This window comes from Bufo bufo, chromosome 6 (assembly GCF_905171765.1).
Source record: "Bufo bufo chromosome 6, aBufBuf1.1, whole genome shotgun sequence".
Classification (NCBI taxonomy): domain Eukaryota; kingdom Metazoa; phylum Chordata; class Amphibia; order Anura; family Bufonidae; genus Bufo; species Bufo bufo.
The window spans coordinates 84846287-84867510 of NC_053394.1; the positions used below are offsets into that span (position 1 = coordinate 84846287).

The window sequence follows — 21224 nt, forward strand, 5'->3', positions numbered from 1 at the left end:
AAGCGCGAACAGACGGCCCGCACTTTATGCAGCAGCTCTGACATGTCGGGGTAGTTGCGAATGAACTTCTGCACCACCAAATTCAGCACATGCGCCAGGCAAGGGATGTGCGTCAAACCGGCTAGTCCCAGAGCTGCAACGAGATTTCGCCCATTATCGCACACCACCAGGCCGGGCTTGAGGCTCACCGGCAGCAACCACTCGTCGGTCTGTTGTTCTATACCCCCCCACAACTCCTGTGCGGTGTGGGGCCTGTCCCCCAAACATATGAGTTTCAGAACGGCCTGCTGACGTTTACCCCGGGCTGTGCTGAAGTTGTTGGTGAAGGTGTGTGGCTGACTGGATGAGCAGGTGGAAGAAGAGGAGGAGGAAGCTGAGTAGGAGGAGGAGGAGACAGGAGGCAAAGAATGTTGCCCTGCGATCCTTGGCGGCGGAAGGATGTGCGCCAAACAGCTCTCCGCCTGGGGCCCAGCCGCCACTACATTTACCCAGTGTGCAGTTAGGGAGATATAGCGTCCCTGGCCGTGCTTACTGGTCCACGTATCTGTGGTTAGGTGGACCTTGCCACAGATGGCGTTGCGCAGTGCACACTTGATTTTATCGGACACTTGTTTGTGCAGGGAAGGCATGGCTCGCTTGGAGAAGTAGTGGCGGCTGGGAACAACATACTGTGGGACAGCAAGTGACATGAGCTGTTTGAAGCTGTGTGTGTCCACCAGCCTAAATGACAGCATTTCATAGGCCAGTAGTTTAGAAATGCTGGCATTCAGGGCCAAGGATCGAGGGTGGCTAGGTGGGAATTTACGCTTTCTCTCAAATGTTTGTGAGATGGAGAGCTGAACGCTGCCGTGTGACATGGTTGAGATGCTTGGTGACGCAGGTGGTGGTGTTGGTGGTACATCCCATGTTTGCTGGGCGGCAGGTGCCAACGTTACTCCAGAGGCGGAGGAAGAGGCAGAGGCGGCGGCAGCAGCAGCAGAAGAGGCCGAGGCGGCGGCAGCAGCAGAAGAGGCCGAGGCGGCAGCAGCAGAAGAGGTAGCAGGGGGAGCCTGAGTGAGTTCTATGTTTTTAAGGTGTTTACTCCACTGCAGTTCATGCTTTGCATGCAGGTGCCTGGTCATGCAGGTTGTGCTAAGGTTCAGAACGTTAATGCCTCGCTTCAGGCTCTCATGGCACAGCGTGCAAACCACTCGGGTCTTGTCGTCAGCACATTGTTTGAAGAAGTGCCATGCCAGGGAACTCCTTGAAGCTGCCTTTGGGGTGCTCGGTCCCAGATGGCGGCGGTCAGTAGCAGGCGGAGTCTCTTGGCGGCGGGTGTTCTGATTTTGCCCACTGCTCCCTCTTTTGCTACGCTGTTGGCTCGGTCTCACCACTGCCTCTTCCTCCGAACTGTGAAAGTCAGTGGCACGACCTTCATTCCATGTGGGGTCTAGGACCTCATTGTCCCCTGCATCGTCTTCCACCCAGTCTTGATCTCTGACCTCCTGTTCAGTCTGCACACTGCAGAAAGACGCAGCAGTTGGCACCTGTGTTTCGTCATCATCAGAGACGTGCTGAGGTGGTATTCCCATGTCCTCATCATCAGGAAACATAAGTGGTTGTGCGTTAGTGCATTCTATCTCTTCCACCCCTGGGGAAGGGCTAGGTGGATGCCCTTGGGAAACCCTGGCAGCAGAGTCTTCAAACAGCATAAGAGACTGCTGCATAACTTGTGGCTCAGACAGTTTCCCTGATATGCATGGGGGTGATGTGACAGACCGATGGGCTTGGTTTTCATGCGCCATCTGTGCGCTTTCTGCAGAAGACTGGGTGGGAGATAATGTGAACTTGCTGGATCCACTGTCGGCCACCCAATTGACTAATGCCTGTACCTGCTCAGGCCTTACCATCCTTAGAACGGCATTGGGCCCCACCAAATATCGCTGTAAATTCTTCTAAGTACTGTGACCTGAGGTAGTTGGTTCACTAGGACGTGTGGCTGTGGCAGAACGGCCACGTCCTCTCCCAGCACCAGAGGGTCCACTAACACCACCACGACCATGTCCACATCCGCGTCCCTTATTAGATGTTTTCCTCATTGTTCCCGTTCACCACAATTTTGAGAATGGCAAATTTTGGAATAGTTTTTCAACCCAGAACAAAAACTGTGCTTTTACGGTCACTACACATAATTTGACCAGCTAAAACAGTACAGATTTGGTTGAATAGAAATGTGAGGCCTATTTTTTTTGCGCTGTGTGACAGGTATACGTTTAATCACAGAATTAGACTTGTATCTGCACGGTAGCGTGTGTGTTAAGTTTTTCTGAATGACACTATCAGCACCTTGAATCTAAGATATCCTTTTTGGGATAGATTTCAAGTAGGCCTGATATAGCAGAAACTACTTATTTTGAGAATGGCAAATTTGGGAATAGTTTTTCAATTTTCAACCCAGAACAAAAACTGTGCTTTTACGGTCACTACAAATAACTTGACCAGCTAAAACAGTACAGATTTGGTTGAATAGAAATGTCAGGTCTATTTTTTAGGCGCTGTGTGACAGGCTCAACTTGCCCCTGATGTAGTATATGGCCAAAAAATAACCACACTATTGATGGTTAAATGTACTTGGGTGACACAGGCTCAGCCTGCACCAGATGTAGTATATGGCCAAAAAATAACCAGACTGTTGATGGTTAAATGCACTTCGGCGACACAGGCTCAGCCTGCAGCTGATGTAGTATATGGCCAAAAAATAACCAGACTGTTGATGGTTAAATGCACTTCGGTGACACAGGCTCAGCCTGCAGCTGATGTAGGATATAGCACAAAATAACCACACTATTGATGGTTAAATACACTTGGTGATAGCTTGTGCTGGTGCACCACAAGCCACAAAATGGCCGCCGATCACCCCAGAAAAAAGTGATATAAAAACGCTCTGGGCAGCCTAAAAAAAGTGAGCAAGTCGATATTAGCACTTCAATGATCCACAGCTGGAGATCGATCACAGAATGAAGTCTTTTGGAGGAATTAATCTGCCTAATCTCGCCCTAACGTCGCAGCTGCAACCTCTCCCTATGCTTGAATCAGCAGAGTGACGTGCAGCGCTACGTGACCCAAGCTTATATAGAGGCTGGGTCACATGCTGCACTGGCCAATCACAGCCATGCCAATAGTAGGCAAGGGTGTGATGGCCTCTTGAGGCAAGTAGTATGACGCTTGTTGATTGGCTGCTTTGCAGCCTTTCAAAAAGCGCCAAGAAAGCGCCGAACACCGAACCCGAACTTTTACGAAAATGTTCGGGTTCGGGTCCGTGTCACGGACACCCCAAAATTCGGTACGAACCCGAACTATACAGTTCGGGTTCGCTCATCCCTAGTGCAGACCACTATGGCGAAATACATATACAAACGGAGAATACAAATGTGATCGCACTCTATATCCAGCATTCTGCCCTGCCTCCATGCTGGATGAGACATTGGTGTACATTTTGGCCAAAGCGTAATAAGCCACTCACCACGTCAAGGTTGCCTCCATTTGAGTGGTCCCTTTTGAGTGGTCCCTAACGCTAGTTCCCACCTGTTCCCACCTGTTCATGGGCCACGACAGCCACACAAAATCCAGGGAATGCAGGTCAGCGTGCACGCCAAGCACACTCTGCTTTTAACCCCGTCCGGTGCCATTACAGCTTTCATCGGATCCAGGGATGCAAGTACTAACATGCACGCTGAGCCCACCATATACTTCTCCTGGAGCCAAATGGCCACTGGTAGGTTCTAAATAAGCAGACTCAGTTTTATACTGACTTTAAAACCAGCCTCCAGGACAGATTGACTGGTCAGGTGTGCATGACTCAAAGGAGATCGCCACGCCTCCAATACATACTACAAAGGAAAATTTGGGGGAATTGAGTCAGCACAACCTGTATATAGGTGCAGACCACTATGGCGAAATACATATACAAACGGAGAATACAAATGTGATCGCACTCTATATCCAGCATTCTGCCCTGCCTCCATGCTGGATGAGACATTGGTGTACATTTTGGCCAAAGCGTAATAAGCCACTCACCACGTCAAGGTTGCCTCCATTTGAGTGGTCCCTAACGCTAGTTCCCACCTGTTCATGGGCCACGACAGCCACACAAAATCCAGGGAATGCAGGTCAGCGTGCACGCCAAGCACACTCTGCTTTTAACCCCGTCCGGTGCCATTACAGCTTTCATCGGATCCAGGGATGCAAGTACCAACATGCACGCTGAGCCCACCATATACTTCTCCTGGAGCCAAATGGCCACTGGTAGGTTCTATATAAGCAGACTCAGTTTTATACTGACTTTAAAACCAGCCTCCAGGACAGATTGACTGGTCAGGTGTGCATGACTCAAAGGAGATCGCCACGCCTCCAATACATACTACAAAGGAAAATTTTGGGGAATTGAGTCAGCACAACCTGTATATAGGTGCAGACCACTATGGCGAAATACATATACAAACGGAGAATACAAATGTGATCGCACTCTATATCCAGCATTCTGCCCTGCCTTCATGCTGGATGAGACATTGGTGTACATTTTGGCCAAAGCGTAATAAGCCACTCACCATGGTTATTTAAAGCAAACTCAGCAAGGACAGGTGCACTCTGCGGTCTTACTAAACCCTCAAACTGATTTTAAAATTGAGAGATTAGCCAACATATCCTACGGTGTAGGACATGTCTGAGCCCGAGCACCGCGCCAAGGTTTCTCAAGTTTCTCATGTGACCATGCTAACAATGGGAGGAGGGAGGAGTCTGCGAGTCCCACTCAAGACTGGCTGATAAGGCCCAGGCCTCACAGGTGCACCTAAATGTAGCCTGTAGATGGAAAGCAGGCACATTTAAATTGGAGTTTATACACCTCCAGGAATCTCTATATATACAAACTGAAAAGAATGGCGTGGTATTAAACAATCAGGACGTGCTCAAACCCACATGCAGTTGTGCATATATATAGGGGAGCAGATCCTGCACTTGTGGCCCATTGCTAATGACGATCCCCAGCAAAAATGCATACAGTGGAGGATGACCGCAGTGAACCACAAGTACCACAATAGACATCCTACACAAGATAGCAATTATGTGGATGTGATATTCAATATAACAATATAACAAAATAATAGCAAAGACGGGTGCACTCTGCGGTCTTACTAAACCCTCAAACTGATTTTAAAATTGAGAGATTAGCCAACATATCCTACGGTGTAGGACATGTCTGAGCCCGAGCACCGCGCCAAGGTTTCTCAAGTAGCTCGGGGACCTAACACTCACCTACCTGGGCCTATGTGGGCAATACCAAGAGCCAGTGGGCAAATTACAGGAGCATGAGTGACTCCTCCCTCCTCCCATTGCTAGCATGGTCACATGCTGGAGGTAACTGGTGAGTTGTTTGTGAGTCGGCCTCATGCTCCTGTAATTTGCCCACTGGCTCCTGGTATTGCCCACATAGGCCCAGGTAGGTGAGTGTTAGGTCCCCGAGCTACTTGAGAAACCTTGGCGCGGTGCTCGGGCTCAGACATGTCCTACACCGTAGGATATGTTGGCTAATCTCTCAATTTTAAAATCAGTTTGAGGGTTTAGTAAGACCACAGAGTGCACTTGTCTTTGCTATTATTTTGTTATATTGTTATATTGATTTTCTTGGACGCCCAACCAGTGCACTGAAATAGACAGTGCACTGTGTCAAAGAACGAGTGAGCAAACCAACACATGGGATGCCACACATGGGACGCCAACACATAGGACGCCGCCAAACGAAAAGGAACTACACTATTTGACTTAGGGCTCATGCACACGACCGTTGTTTTGCGGTCCGTTTTTCCTGGATCCGTTGTTCCGTATCTATTTTTTTTCTCTGATTTAAGTCCTCTTCTGTTCCGTTATTCCACAAAACATATCCGTATGGTTTCCTTATGCAAAACGTTTTTTGCAGATCGGAAACAGTAAGGCCCCTTTCACACGGGCAAGAATTCAGCGCGGGTGCAATGCGTGAGGTGAACACATTGCACCCGCACTGAATCCGGACGAATTCACTTCAATGGGGCTGTTCAGATGAGCGGTGATTTTCACGCATCACTTGTGCGTTGCTTGAAAATCGCAGCATGTTCTATATTCTGCGTTTTTCATGCAAAGCAGGCCCCATAGAAATGAACGGGGATGTGTGAAAATCGCAAGCATCCACATTCACACATGGTTGCTAAGGAGACAAGGGATGAGTTACCAGGGACCCCAATTACTTTAATTTTTTCCATTATAACATGGTTATAATGGAAAATAATAGCATTCTTTAATTCTGAATGCTAAGTAAAAGGTCCATTGTGGGGTTAAAAATAAAAAAAAATGCAACTCACTTCATCCACTTGATCGCATAGTCGAGCTCGTCTTCTTTATTCTTCTTCTTGCAGAACCTGGCTGGAAAAGGACCTTCAGTGACGTCATCGCGCTCACCACGTGGTGAGCGCGGTGATGTCAGCGCAGGTCCTGCTGAATGAAGATAGAAGGTTCTTCTATATTCATTCAGCAGGACCGGCGCTGACGTCACCGTGCTCACCACGTGGTGAGCGCGATGACGTCACCGAAGGTCCTTTTCCAGCCAGGTCCTGCAAGAAGAATAAGAAAGAAGACGAGCTCGACTATGCGACATCCCACATCTTTTTCCCCCAGCAAAGGTCACACCCTAGGCCCTTTAATCTGAGAGGGTCCAAAAGGTCCACATGTCCCATATGAGTAGACCAGTGCTGTACACCACACATGATAGTTCATGGCCCTGTTAGGTATTTTACATTGGAGGCCAGGTGCTTGAAGTTAGTCATCTAGATTTAGGAAGGTTTTCTAATAAAGACATGTTTCCGCTCAGTCAAACCATAAGTTATATGACTATAGATCTTGAAACTGGCGCTGGTGTTAAGAATAACAAGAAGAGACTCCATCCTCCTGATCTATCTCTGATATAGCCCTCTTCCCCACGGGCGTGTGCGCCCCGTTACCGTATTGCAGACCGCATTTGTGGATCCGCAATACACGGGTGCCCTTCCGTGGGCATTCCTCATCACGGATGCGGACCCATTCACTTCAATGGGTCCGCAAATCCAGAGATGCGGAATGGTGCGGAATGGAAGCACGGAACAGAACCCTATGAAAGTACTACGGAGTGCTTCCGTGGGGTTTCGTCCCGTACTACCGTTCCGCAAAAAGATAGAACATGTCCTATCATTTTGCGGAACGGCCGGATCGCGGAACCATTCAAGTAAATGGGTCCGCGATCCGCTGCGGCTGCCCCACGGATTGTGCTCCTGCAGCACGACCACGGGGCGCACACGCCCGTGGGAAAGAGGCCATAGTCTTTGTAGTTCTTATGTGACATATAGGCAGGTAAGGAATGGGAAATGAAATGCTACAGTCAAGATGTTTTGTATATTTTTATTTTTTTTATTTTTAAGGGAAAAAGGGGAGGGAAGAAAAGGGGAAGGGAAGAGAATTTTTTATTTTTTGGGAAACATTTTTTTATTTTTATTTTTTCATGGAGGGGGAGTAGGGAGAGAAAGTGAAGGCAGAAATGGGGAAGGGAAGTTTTTTTTAAAGTTTTTTTGTTTTTGGGGAAGGGTTAAATTTTTCATTTTTTTTTTTTTCCTGGCAGGTGGCAGTACAGGATGGTGCTTGACGGTTCGCCTTCACACTGGCTCTTTTTCCAGAGGCTCTCTAGATTTCATTTTCCTCCAGAACATGCAGATGCTGAAAAAAGAAAATCTATCAGTTATTTGATATTTGCTACTTACATGTCAGCTCTGAGTGAAATGTGTGCACAGATCCTCCAATGTTTTTTCTTACATTAGCTGCTTATCAGTCCACTGACATTATAACATGTCTGGCCTTGTAATGTGCGACAAATTTATCATGAAGCGTTCAGTATTGTGATAAATCTGGAGCATCCAGTGACTGCCTGGACTAAGTTTACACTGTGTAATGTGTAATATTTATCTAAAATACTACGCCTGTTCCACAGAGTATCTTATAGATGCTACCTACCATATGCCAGCGATCAGCATGATGGTGACGGAGCCGGCCACAGATATTGCTATGAGGGAAGCATTGTTGTTCTGTAGCTCCTCTAGAAGTGGCGGCTCAGGCGCTGTGATGTCAAGCACATCAGGAAGTGTAGGGCGAGGATGGTATTTTTTTGTCGCCTGTTCCGATTCGCTGATAACTAAATGAAGAAAACAATTACATTAATAGTTAATTCCATGAAGAGAACGATAATGACATTGTAGTGTATCTTATACATGAAAGAACATGAAATATATGTCAGAATATCAGAATCGTCTGCATCATGGAGGCTCAGAAGCACTGTCAAAACCAAAAGTGGCTCCAAAATACAGAAATGGCTAAAATCTTTCCATTATAGGTTTTTTCCTTACAAATACTAATGTAAAATAGCCCCACATTATAGGTGACAATTCAGATTTTCAGAACTAGATCCTTTCTCACTAATTATCACCCACAAGTAGATATGAATCCCGTGTATCTAAGAATTACCACTCAGCATAGTGCCAGTAATAATATGTCCTTACCTGCCACGTTATAGGTGATCTTACTCACTGGCACTTCAGAGTCCAGGATGGTGGTACACGTGTACCGTCCGGAGTCCCCCATCTGTACGCCCTTGATCACTAGATAGGGCTCCCGGGTGATTTTGGGATTGTGTTCACGAGGCTATAGAAAAAATATGGAGAATTATCAGAGCCTCAGATATCACAACTATTTATAATATAATATTTGTAATTTACATAGTCATATCATTAAGACAAAAATTTAGAAAATTGCTGATGATAATTTGCTGACATGACAGAAAGTCTGATTTTAGACCATATTGAGCAGCCTGGTGATGATATTGGGTGAAAGGACTTTCTGCTAAGTGGTTTTTGAGTAATGAAAGGAATACGTTTGGGAAGCGCTGCCTTAACATTATGGTCGTATAACTCAAACTGAACAATCTCCCAATTTTACCCTGCATTGTACTTACCAGGGTGAACACGTTGTTATAGGTGTCCTCCAGCCTCGCGTACCATTCAAAAGTACAGTCCAGAATTAGTTCTTCATATTCTGGGATTTTTATATTTATCTCTAGAAAAACAGGAAAATGAAAGAAGATATTATAGAAGTAATTGTGTAGATATTCTGTCCTACATTTAGGGGTTGTCTCAATAACACGTCTCCTTCTATAAGACCTAATAGGAAATACGGCCATCATAGAGGAGACTGATAGTAACTGGTTATATTCTGCTATCTCCTCACCTCCACAGTTTACAGTCTCTGCCAGGTGAGACTTGTGATCTTTACATGGAGAGCAGGACCGTCCAGTTTTCAGATCTGAGAAAAGAAGAAAGAAATGAAATGTGAGCCGAGCATTAAGACACTTATAATATTAGAATAAATATGATAATCATGTGCTGGTATCTATAACCCCTCTGTCACCTGCACATGGACAGGATACTGTACAGGCTGCCACAAATCACCCTTCTAGCCTGCTTATGGACTGAATCATATTAATGTAAATATCCTCCTGCTTTGGGAAGTCTGGTGTATACCAGTGACTGGTATATTTAGTGTACGGTGAGGATTTGGGGTCCTATATATTTACTAATGTGCTATATGAATGTAGATATAAGAATAGAAACTTCTACTTTACCGAAACATCTGTTGGAGGTGCACAGGCAGCTGCATCTCTCCAAGTAGTCTGTGAAAAGAGGAGACATCATATAATAGTCAGCGAGTGCTGTGTAAAGTGCCTATGTAGTGCTGCTCACCTCTGTATAATAGGCACAGTACCCACAGTTTACACACACTAGTGGGAAAGGTCCATTGGCATGCATTATATAGTGTAATTCTAGTTACTCTGGCCTATGATAAAAATCTTATACTGTACCTTGATTTTTTGGAGGGCCCCCGGCGCAGACAACCTTCTCCTCGGCGCAGGTCTGACAGTTGATGTAGGTTTGCACCATTAATCCTGGGGAAATGCACTTGTGTTATAACCGTCCAATCTTATAGATAATAATAATAATGACAAGAAGCTGAATCTGGTATAAAATGTACTTACCACAGCTGTCTGCACCTGAGGAATGGAGAAGAAAGAAGACATTACTGACCGTTCTCATTGTCAGACTCAGAAACCTCTAATCTCTGGGTCTCCTTATTATTACATGATGTCAGTGCCTCTGTGTTCGTCACTTTGTTTTCTAGATTTCCATTGACAGAAATCTCTGAGCCGCCCCAGAACGGTCCGAGCCTCTATAGAACGCAGCAGCTCCTAGTGCAAACATTCCTGGCAGCCAATCAGGTGCTGGCTTTCATATGTCCAGTACAGGGTAGGAGATAACAGCAGTGATCTGTTGGTGGCTGTGTTTATCTCTAGTTTGGGTTTACATTACTATTACTACAAGAGGCCTGTGTGTGTAATACATTTATATGTCATATTATAGCAGGTGTTATATCTAGAAGAACTCACCTTGTTTATTTGGACACCTCCCTAAAAGTGAGAAATGAAGAAAAGCAGAATTACTAATAGAGAACAACAGAGAACAGAAATCCCCTGTATATGAGGGCTCTATCTATAACACTGCAATAATACAAAAGAAAACTGCACGCATAGCAATTCCCAGTATAGAACATTTTATTACAATCGCTCCCTCCTGTCACTAGGCTGTAGGGAAAGGAAAACAAGTTGAAAACATCCTCTCTGACAACCTACCAGACACGTAGAAGATAAGTACAATGGTAGACAGAAGAAGATTCCACTTACGTTGGTTTGAGTCCTGGACGATAACCTTGAGCTTTTCTTTGAGTCGCTGGAAATGGAGTCCAATGATGTGAAGAAGCTGGATCTCTAAGATATATAAAGAGGAGAAGAATGAGAGTCCGATCCCCTCATCTATCAGTCTGAGCCCCCAACACACTAATTCCTATTAATAAGAGAAGTAGAATTTCCACCTACGTATAAAATATTGTACTTACCCTTAAAATCTATATCCTGGATGACGTCCACAGATTTTTTATATTCAGACGCAATTTCTGATATAGCATATTTATCTGGAAGGAAAATAATGGTACAATAATTATCTATCTATCTATAGATTATATGAAATTAAGATAATAGTAATAATATAAGTACCCAGTATGCCGACTTCATCCTCAAGGTAGTTCAGGACTTTTTTCTCGGTGACTTTGGCAAACCGCTTGATGTTGACATAGGCTTCTATTGAGTCAATGTCATCGACTTGGCTTTTGATAAAGGTGTTGAATTCTTCCATAGCCATTTTCCCTCTGGAGTCGCATGGTATGCAACAGAGAGACTGTCCGATGAAGACAGATGTTACGAGCAGTAGAAGCCACATGGTCTGGATAGAACCAGACATCTTTAGTAAAATCGCTTCCTGTAGCAAATAATCACTAAGGACGCAAGAGAGCAGAACTATGTCCCACTGAGAAGACAACAGCACTGCACAGGTTACAGCATCAGGCGCCGGTTAAGAGACAATGTCTTTATGACATCATCAGAGTATGCAAATGAGGCTCTGAAACAAGCAATTGGATTGGTGGAAAATGGGATTATGACATCATATGCAAATAATTCTCTGGAACGTGAGATGTTTGAGGGAGTAAATAAGTATGTTCACTTAAAAAACATTTTTTTTAAGCCACAACTAATACATATAATGACATTCTTTACAGAATATACATATCAGGCATGGGTAACAGAACATGTACCACCCGTATATTCCACTGTATGATGTTATCGGAATTTGAAAATGAGGCTCTGAAACACAAAAGTTATTGGATTGGTGGAAAATGTAATTGTGTCATCATTATATGAAATATGCAAGTTATGTTCTGCTAGTGTTGGGCAATATACCGGTATCCACAATATAATGCAGTATTAAAAAACGGCAATATGACGATATCATCGTTTCTTAAGTATCGTGGTATTTAATGACATCATAGGGGTGGCCGCTTCCATTATAGGTAGGTATGGAAGACCTATAATGAAAGCTGGTGGTTAAGGACTGACTCACGTGGTCTTCTCTTAATCTTGAGGCTTGCAAACGTCAGAACGTAGCTGTCTGTGTCACAGCGACATCACCTAGCATATGGGCGCCGCGGCTGACTTCACAGCAACTGCCAGTGCGGAGCTAGGCTGATGCTCTGCCTCACTCCTGTGTCCTGCTGCCAGGCTGCTGAGTGGGGCCATCATCTGTCAGTCAATGCCAGGGGCCTTCTAGCTGCTGCCCTCAGCTTCAGCCTGCCTCACTTGTCCACCCAGGCCCTCAGCTGCCCTGGACTGATGGTGGTACATGCTGCCCAAGTAATATACTGTATATTCAGGGGCGTAGCTAGAAATGACTGGGCCCCATAGCAAAAAATAAATTATGGGCCCCCTCCTGGATCTCCCACCCCCACATATCTCTCAGACCTCGCCGCCACATCCGCAGGTCCTCATGCACTTACGACGGTTACGTGTAGGACTGAGCACAGACAGTTGGTCACTGGCAACGCATTTGTGCCAGTGTAGGAAATGTATGACTCTAAATGTCTGTGTATTTAAGTAGGACTAGTCAGAACTGCCACCCAGACTGCGGGACCACTCCAGGGGTCAAGTCCTGAGAAAAAAGTGTGGGAACTCCCTCAAGATCCACTGCCACCCCTCCCCCCTCAGAAAATTCAGTGCAACATAAAACATAAACAAAAACTGGAATTTGCACTATACTGTATGTCTGTTCAGACATAATTCATCTCTTTCATATTATAAGCTCCCCTTATATATAATTTACTTACAGTTCTGAAGACTCAGGGGTGCTGACAGGCTTGGCCTCACGGGTGCTGGCAGGCTTGGCCTTACGGGTGCTGGCAGGCTTGGCCTCAGGGGTGCTGGCAGGCTTGGCCTCAGGGGTGCTGGCAGGCTTGGCCTCAGGGGTGCTGGCAGGCTTGGCCTCAGGGGTGCTGGCTGGCTTGGCCTCAGGGGTGCTTTGCAGGCTTGGCCTGAGGGGTGCTGGCTGGCTTGGCCTGAAGGGTGCTGGCTGACTTGGCCTGAGGGGTGCTGGCTGGCTTGGCCGGGCAGAAGGAGTGTGGCAGACTGTGAGGCCTTTTTTCTCCAAGCTGCTCTGGAAAAAAAATATTTTTCATTATGCCTCAGGTCAGACCACCAATCAGACCCCCAATGTTAATCAGACCTCAGCTAACAGCCCTAATAAGATTCCCAATGCTAATAAGACTCCAATAAGACCTCAGATAACACCTCAGCTTAGACCCCAATATGAATGACCCCCAATCAGACCTCAGATAAGAGCCCCATGCCTTATAACAGCCCCCAGTAGCCTTATAGCAGCCCCCATTAGCCTCATAGCAGCCCCCAGTAGCCTCTCCATCAGCCTCCAGTGCCTCTCACCAGCCCCCAGTGCCTCTCGTCAGCCCCCAGTGCCTCTCGCCAGCCCTCAGTGCCTCTCCATTAGCCCCCAGTGCCTCTCACCAGCCCCCAGTGCCTCTCACCAGCCCCCAGTGCCTCTCAATCAGTCCTCAGTGCCTCTCAATCAGTCCCCAGTGCCTCTCAATCAGCTCCCAGTGCCTCTCAATCAGCTCCCAGTGCCTCTCACCAGCAGCCCCCAGTCAATGCCTCTCCATCAGCCTCCAGTGCCTCTCAATCAGCCCCCAGTGCACCCTCCCCGGTATTAAAATCATTGGTGGGCAGTGCACCCTCCCCGGTTTTAAAATCATTGGTGCGCAGTGCGCCCTCCCCCCCTCCCCTGTATTAAAATCATTGGTGGGCAGTGCGCCCTCGCCGGTATTAAAATCATTGGTGGGCAGTGCGCCCCCTCCAGTATTATAATCACTGGTGGGCAGTGCAAGCCCTCCCCCCCAGCATTAAAATCATTAGTGGGCAGTGTGGAGTGCCCGGCGGCGACAGCGCATGTAAGTATGCTGCAGAGTAACTGGCCATGGCAGCCAGGATTTCAGTAGCGTCCTGGCTGCCATTACACTGCTGACACTCCGATCGGAACTGTCGCTGCAACCAATGATGGGGGGGGGGATCGGGGAGGGGGTAAGGCCGCATCCTCAGCAGGCAGACTGGGCCCAGTGGCGCTGCTATAGCGATGCTGCCCACTGCCACATCTATCTCTCCTGGAGGGGGCCCCATGGGCCCCTCTGACTTAGGGGCCCGGTCGCAATTGCGACCCCTATAGCTACGCCACTGTGTTTATTATGTATATGTACTGCAATGTGATGTTCCAATATCTGCACTTTATACTCGTGCATCACATTATTAGTACATCACATAACATGTTACATGTTATATATTACACATATAAGGCCACTGCATTTGCAGATATTGATGAGCTATATTCATGATGGGTCATCAATATCAGATCGGTGGGGGTCTGAATCTGATTAGCTGATTCATGCAGCCACTGCTCCAGAAATTATACTGTGTACGGAGCACAGCACAGCTCTGTGTATGGTATAGCGGCCATGCATTTGCACTGAAGCTCAACTCCTATTTAAGGGAATGACAGCTGAATGTCATGGATGAGATTTGCAGATAGCTGAAACTTATAAATAAACGAGCGACTGGCTTGATCCCACTTTAAGGAGCTATTAGGTGAGCCCTAAAAAAACCCTAACAGCTCTCCCTGACTGCTATGCACATACAAGGGTCTCGATGGTAGACGATTGCATGCCCACGTACCTAAGCCTGTGTGACACCTGAAAACCCTATAATAGTGAGGGAGTCAGGGTCACCTAGAATCAAGCCAGCAAGCAAACACAATAAAGTAAAGGACTTATCTGAGCAAACAGCAGACGAAGCCTCCAGCAGTGAACACCTAATCCAGGAAGTAGTATAAACCGCAAAGTGAGGCAGTATGGGAGGGAATATAAAGGAAGACGATTATGTCTAAATAAGTGACACCTGGCAGAAGGAAAGGAAATGAGAAAGTGAAACCAAAACAAAGAACATCATACAAGAGGTAGAGAAGAACGTCTGCCTGGCAGAAGGAAACGAAATGAGAAAGTGAAACCAAAACAAAGAACATCATACAAGAGGTTCTTTGTTTTGGTTTCACTTTCTCATTTCCTTTCCTTCTGCCAGGCAGACGTTCTTCTCTACCTCTTGTATGATGTTCTTTGTTTTGGTTTCACTTTCTCATTTCCTTTCCTTTTGCCAGGTGTCACTTATTTAGACATAATCGTCTTCCTTTATATTCCCTCCCATACTGCCTCACTTTGCGGTTTATACTACTTCCTGGATTAGGTGTTCACTGCTGGAGGCTTCGTCTGCTGTTTGCTCAGATGAGTCCACCCGTAGAGGGAGGGTTACTGTCACCGTCACTTCTGTGAGAAGGTCTTTCTCACAGAAGTGGCGGTGACAGTAACCCTCCCTTTACGGGTGGACTCCGGACACTCAGAGCACACCTTCTCAGGATGAGACCTATGGAAAGCCCTAATGAGACGAGTGGCCTTAATGTCCGCCACTGGGACCCACATCCTCTCCTCAGGACCATAACCCTCCCAATGAACGAGGTACTGGAGAGAACCGTGGATAATGCGAGAATCCACAATCCTAGAGACCTGAAATTCAAGATTACCATCAACAATAATCGGAGGAGGAGGCAAAGAGGAGGGTACAGTGGGTTGGACATAAGGTTTTAATAGGGACTTGTGAAAAACATTATGGATCTTCCAAGTCTGAGGAAGTCGGAAGGCAACGGGATTGATGACGGACAAGATATTGTAAGGCCCAATAAACTTAGGACCCAACTTCCAGGAGGGAACCTTCAGTTTGATATTCTTTGTGGACAACCACACCAGATCACCCACATTCAGGTCCGGACCAGGCACACGTCTCTTATCCGCCACACGCTTATATCTCTCAGTCATCCTCTTCAGATTACCCTGAATCTTTTGCCAAATAAACGACAAAGACGAGGAAAATCTCTCCTCATCAGGTAAACCAGAAGACCCCTCTCCAGAGAATGTCCCAAACTGCGGATGAAACCCATATGCACCAAAAAATGGTGACTTATCAGAGGACTCCTGGCGATGGTTATTTAAAGCAAACTCAGCAAGGACAGGTGCACTCTACGGTCTTACTAAACCCTCAAACTGATTTTAAAATTGAGAGATTAGCCAACATATCCTACGGTGTAGGACATGTCTGAGCCCGAGCACCGCGCCAAGGTTTCTCAAGTAGCTCGGGGACCTAACACTCACCTACCTGGGCCTATGTGGGCAATACCAGGAGCCAGTGGGCAAATTACAGGAGCATGAGGCCGACTCACAAACAACTCACCAGTTACCTCCAGCATGTGACCATGCTAGCAATGGGAGGAGGGAGGAGTCTGCGAGTCCCACTCAAGACTGGCTGATAAGGCCCAGGCCTCACAGGTGCACCTAAATGTAGCCTGTAGATGGAAAGCAGGCACATTTAAATTGGAGTTTATACACCTCCAGGAATCTCTATATATACAAACTGAAAAGAATGGCGTGGTATTAAACAAGCAGGACGTGCTCAAACCCACATGCAGTTGTGCATATATATAGGGGAGCAGATCCTGCACTTGTGGCCCATTGCTAATGACGATCCCCAGCAAAAATGCATACAGTGGAGGATGACCGCAGTGAACCACAAGTACCACAATAGACATCCTACACAAGATAGCAATTATGTGGATGTGATATTCAATATAACAATATAACAAAATAATAGCAAAGACGGGTGCACTCTGCGGTCTTACTAAACCCTCAAACTGATTTTAAAATTGAGAGATTAGCCAACATATCCTACGGTGTAGGACATGTCTGAGCCCGAGCACCGCGCCAAGGTTTCTCAAGTAGCTCGGGGACCTAACACTCACCTACCTGGGCCTATGTGGGCAATACCAGGAGCCAGTGGGCAAATTACAGGAGCATGAGTGACTCCTCCCTCCTCCCATTGCTAGCATGGTCACATGCTGGAGGTAACTGGTGAGTTGTTTGTGAGTCGGCCTCATGCTCCTGTAATTTGCCCACTGGCTCCTGGTATTGCCCACATAGGCCCAGGTAGGTGAGTGTTAGGTCCCCGAGCTACTTGAGAAACCTTGGCGCGGTGCTCGGGCTCAGACATGTCCTACACCGTAGGATATGTTGGCTAATCTCTCAATTTTAAAACCAGTTTGAGGGTTTAGTAAGACCACAGAGTGCACTTGTCTTTGCTATTATTTTGTTATATTGTTATATTGATTTTCTTGGACGCCCAACCAGTGCACTGAAATAGACAGTGCACTGTGTCAAAGAACGAGTAAACCAACACATGGGACGCCACGTGGGCCGCCAAACGAAAAGGAACTACACTACTTGACTTAGGGCTCATGCACACGACCGTTGTTTAGCGGTCCGTTTTTCCTGGATCCGTTGTTCCGTATCAATTTTTTTTCTCTGATTTAAGTCCTCTTCTGTTTCGTTATTCCACAAAACATATCCGTATGGTTTCCTTATGCAATACGTTTTTTGCAGATCGGAAACAGTAAGGCCCCTTTCACACGGGCAAGAATTCAGCGCGGGTACAATGCCTGAGGTGAACACATTGCACCCGCACTGAATCCGGACGAATTCACTTCAATGGGGCTGTTCAGATGAGCGGTGATTTTCACGCATCACTTGTGCATTGCGTGAAAATCGCAGCATGTTCTATATTCTGCGTTTTTCACGCAAAGCAGGCCCCATAGAAATGAACGGGGATGTGTGAAAATCGCAAGCATCCACATTCACACATGGTTGCTAAGGAGACAAGGGATGAGTTACCAGGGACCCCAATTACTTTATTATTTTCCATTATAACATGGTTATAATGGAAAATAATAGCTTTCTTTAATTCTGAATGCTAAGTAAAAGGTCCATTGTGGGGTTAAAAATAAGAAAAAATGCAACTCACCTCATCCACTTGATCGCATAGTCGAGCTCGTCTTCTTTCTTCTTCTTCTTGCAGAACCTGGCTGGAAAAGGACCTTCGGTGACGTCATCGCGCTCACCACGTGGTGAGCGCGGTGATGTCAGCGCAGGTCCTGCTGAATGAAGATAGAAGGTTCTTCTATCTTCATTCAGCAGGACCGGCGCTGACGTCACCGTGCTCACCACGTGGTGAGCGCGATGACGTCACCGAAGGTCCTTTTCCAGCCAGGTCCTGCAAGAAGAAGAAGAAAGAAGACGAGCTCGACTATGCGACATCCCACATCTTTTTCCCCCAGCAAAGGTCACACCCTAGGCCCTTTAATCTGAGAGGGTCCAAAAGGTCCACATGTCCCATATGAGTAGACCAGTGCTGTACACCACACATGATAGTTCATGGCCCTGTTAGGTATTTTACATTGGAGCCCAGGTGCGTGAAGTTAGTCATCTAGATTTAGGAAGGTTTTCTAATAAAGACATGTTTCCGCTCAGTCAAACCATAAGTTATATGACTATAGATCTTGAAACTGGCGCTGGTGTTAAGAATAACAAGAAGAGACTCCATCCTCCTGATCTATCTCTGATATAGGCCTCTTTCCCACGGGCGTGTGCGCCCCGTTGCCGTATTGCAGACCGCATTTGTGGATCCGCAATACACGGGTGCCCTTCCGTGGGCATTCCTCATCACGGATGCGGACCCATTCACTTCAATGGGTCCGCAAATCCAGAGATGCGGAATGGTGCGGAATGGAAGCACGGAACAGAAGCCTATGAAAGCACTACGGAGTGCTTTCAGGGTGGTTTCGTCCCGAACATGTCCTATATTTGCTGAACGGCCGGATCGCGGAACCATTCAAGTGAATGGGTCCGCGATCCGCTGCGGCTGCCCCACGGATTGTGCTCCTGCATTGCGGCCCGCATTATGCGGGCCGCAGCATGACCACGGGGCACACACGCCCGTGGGAAAGAGGCCATAGTCTTTGTAGTTCTTATGTGACATATAGGCAGGTAAGGAATGGGAAATGAAATGCTGCAGTCAAGATTTTTTGTATATTTTTATTTTTTTTATTTTTAAGGGAAAAAGGGGAGGGAAGAAAAGGGGAAGGGAAGAGAATTTTTTATTTTTTGGGAAACATTTTTTTATTTTTATTTTTTCATGGAGGGGGAGTAGGGAAAGAAAGTGAAGGCAGAAATGGGGAAGGGAAGTTGTTTTTTAAAGTTTTTTTGTTTTTGGGGAAGGGTTAAAATTTTCATTTTTATTTTTTTTTTTCCTGGCAGGTGGCAGTACAGGATGGTGCTTGACGGTTCGCCTTCACACTGGCTCTTTTTCCAGAGGCTCTCTAGATTTCATTTTCCTCCAGAACATGCAGATGCTGAAAAAAGAAAATCTATCAGTTATTTGATATTTGCTACTTACATGTCAGCTCTGAGTGAAATGTGTGCACAGATCCTCCAATGTTTTTTCTTACATTAGCTGCTTATCAGTCCACTGACATTATAACATGTCTGGCCTTGTAATGTGCGACAAATTTATCATGAAGCGTTCAGTATTGTGATAAATCTGGAGCATCCAGTGACTGCCTGGACTAAGTTTACACTGTGTAATGTGTAATATTTATCTAAAATACTACGCCTGTTCCACAGAGTATCTTATAGATGCTACCTACCATATGCCAGTGATCAGCATGATGGTGACGGAGCCGGCCACAGATATTGCTATGAGGGAAGCATTGTTGTTCTGTAGCTCCTCTAGAAGTGGCGGCTCAGGCGCTGTGATGTCAAGCACATCAGGAAGTGTAGGGCGAGGATGGTATTTTTTTGTCGCCTGTTCCGATTCGCTGATAACTAAATGAAGAAAACAATTACATTAATAGTTAATTCCATGAAGAGAACGATAATGACATTGTAGTGTATCTTATACATGAAAGAACATGAAATATATGTCAGAATATCAGAATCGTCTGCATCATGGAGGCTCAGAAGCACTGTCAAAACCAAAAGTGGCTCCAAAATACAGAAATGGCTAAAATCTTTCCATTATAGGTTTTTTCCTTACAAATACTAATGTAAAATAGCCCCACATTATAGGTGACAATTCAGATTTTCAGAACTAGATCCTTTCTCACTAATTATCCCCCACAAGTAGATATGAATCCCGTGTATCTAAGAATTACCACTCAGCATAGTGCCAGTAATAATATGTCCTTACCTGCCACGTTATAGGTGATCTTACTCACTGGCACCTCAGAGTCCAGGATGGTGGTACACGTGTACCGTCCGGAGTCCCCCATCTGTACGCCCTTGATCACTAGATAGGGCTCCCGGGTGATTTTGGGATTGTGTTCACGAGGCTATAGAAAAAATATGGAGAATTATCAGAGCCTCAGATATCACAACTATTTATAATATAATATTTGTAATTTACATAGTCATATCATTAAGACAAAAATTTAGAAAATTGCTGATGATAATTTGCTGACATGACAGAAAGTCTGATTTTAGACCATATTGAGCAGCCTGGTGATGATATTGGGTGAAAGGACTTTCTGCTAAGTGGTTTTTGAGTAATGAAAGGAATACGTTTGGGAAGCGCTGCCTTAACATTATGGTCGTATAACTCAAACTGAACAATCTCCCAATTTTACCCTGCATTGTACTTACCAGGGTGAACACGTTGTTATAGGTGTCCTCCAGCCTTGCGTACCATTCAAAAGTACAGTCCAGAATTAGTTCTTCATATTCTGGGATTTTTATATTTATCTCTAGAAAAACAGGAAAATGAAAGAAGATATTATAGAAGTAATTGTGTAGATATTCTGTCCTACATTTAGGGGTTGTCTCAATAACACGTCTCCTTCTATAAGACCTAATAGGAAATACGGCCATCATAGAGGAGACTGATAGTAACTGGTTATATTCTGCTATCTCCTCACCTCCACAGTTTACAGTCTCTGCCAGGTGAGACTTGTGATCTTTACATGGAGAGCAGGACTGTCCAGTTTTCAGATCTGAGAAAAGAAGAAAGAAATGAAATGTGAGCCGAGCATTAAAGACACTTATAATATTAGAATAAATATGATAGTCATGTGCTGGTATCTATCACCCCTCTGTCACCTGCACATGGACAGGATACTGTACAGGCTGCCACAAATCACCCTTCTAGCCTGCTTATGGACTGAATCATATTAATGTAAATATCCTCCTGCTTTGGGAAGTCTGGTGTATACCAGTGA

The 21224-nt window shown here is 45.8% G+C and overlaps 1 protein-coding gene and 1 long non-coding RNA gene across 2 annotated transcripts; both read right to left on the minus strand.

Annotated features, from left to right (window-relative positions):
• Window positions 1–7638: 7638 nt before the first annotated feature.
• LOC121005540 (izumo sperm-egg fusion protein 1-like) lies at window positions 7639–11333 on the minus strand. Its single transcript, XM_040438312.1, has 12 exons — window positions 11189–11333; window positions 11032–11106; window positions 10820–10903; window positions 10526–10546; window positions 10118–10132; window positions 9944–10027; window positions 9707–9754; window positions 9313–9387; window positions 9041–9141; window positions 8589–8730; window positions 8047–8224; window positions 7639–7752 (listed from the first exon to the last, which is right to left on the minus strand). Exons 1-12 carry the CDS (start codon window positions 11331–11333, stop codon window positions 7692–7694), a joined length of 1029 nt encoding a protein of 342 aa, XP_040294246.1. The 3' UTR covers window positions 7639–7691.
• Window positions 11334–19718: 8385 nt separating this feature from the next.
• Window positions 19719–20716, minus strand: LOC121003850. The gene is made up of 3 exons (XR_005779612.1): window positions 20653–20716; window positions 20201–20342; window positions 19719–19836 (listed from the first exon to the last, which is right to left on the minus strand). It is a non-coding gene; the product is annotated as an uncharacterized LOC121003850 (long non-coding RNA).
• Window positions 20717–21224: the final 508 nt, after the last annotated feature.

Bases quoted from the DNA above. Each gene is read 5' to 3' on its own strand.
- LOC121005540 (XM_040438312.1), bottom strand. From the start codon at position 11,333: ATGGCTATGGAAGAATTCAACACCTTTATCAAAAGCCAAGTCGATGAC. The intron at 11,107-11,188 runs GTACTTATATTA...TTTTCCTTCCAG, and splicing joins GGATGAAGTCGGCATACTGG to ATAAATATGCTATATCAGAA. The intron at 8,731-9,040 runs GTAAGTACAATG...TTTTTTCTATAG, and splicing joins ATAACAACGTGTTCACCCTG to CCTCGTGAACACAATCCCAA.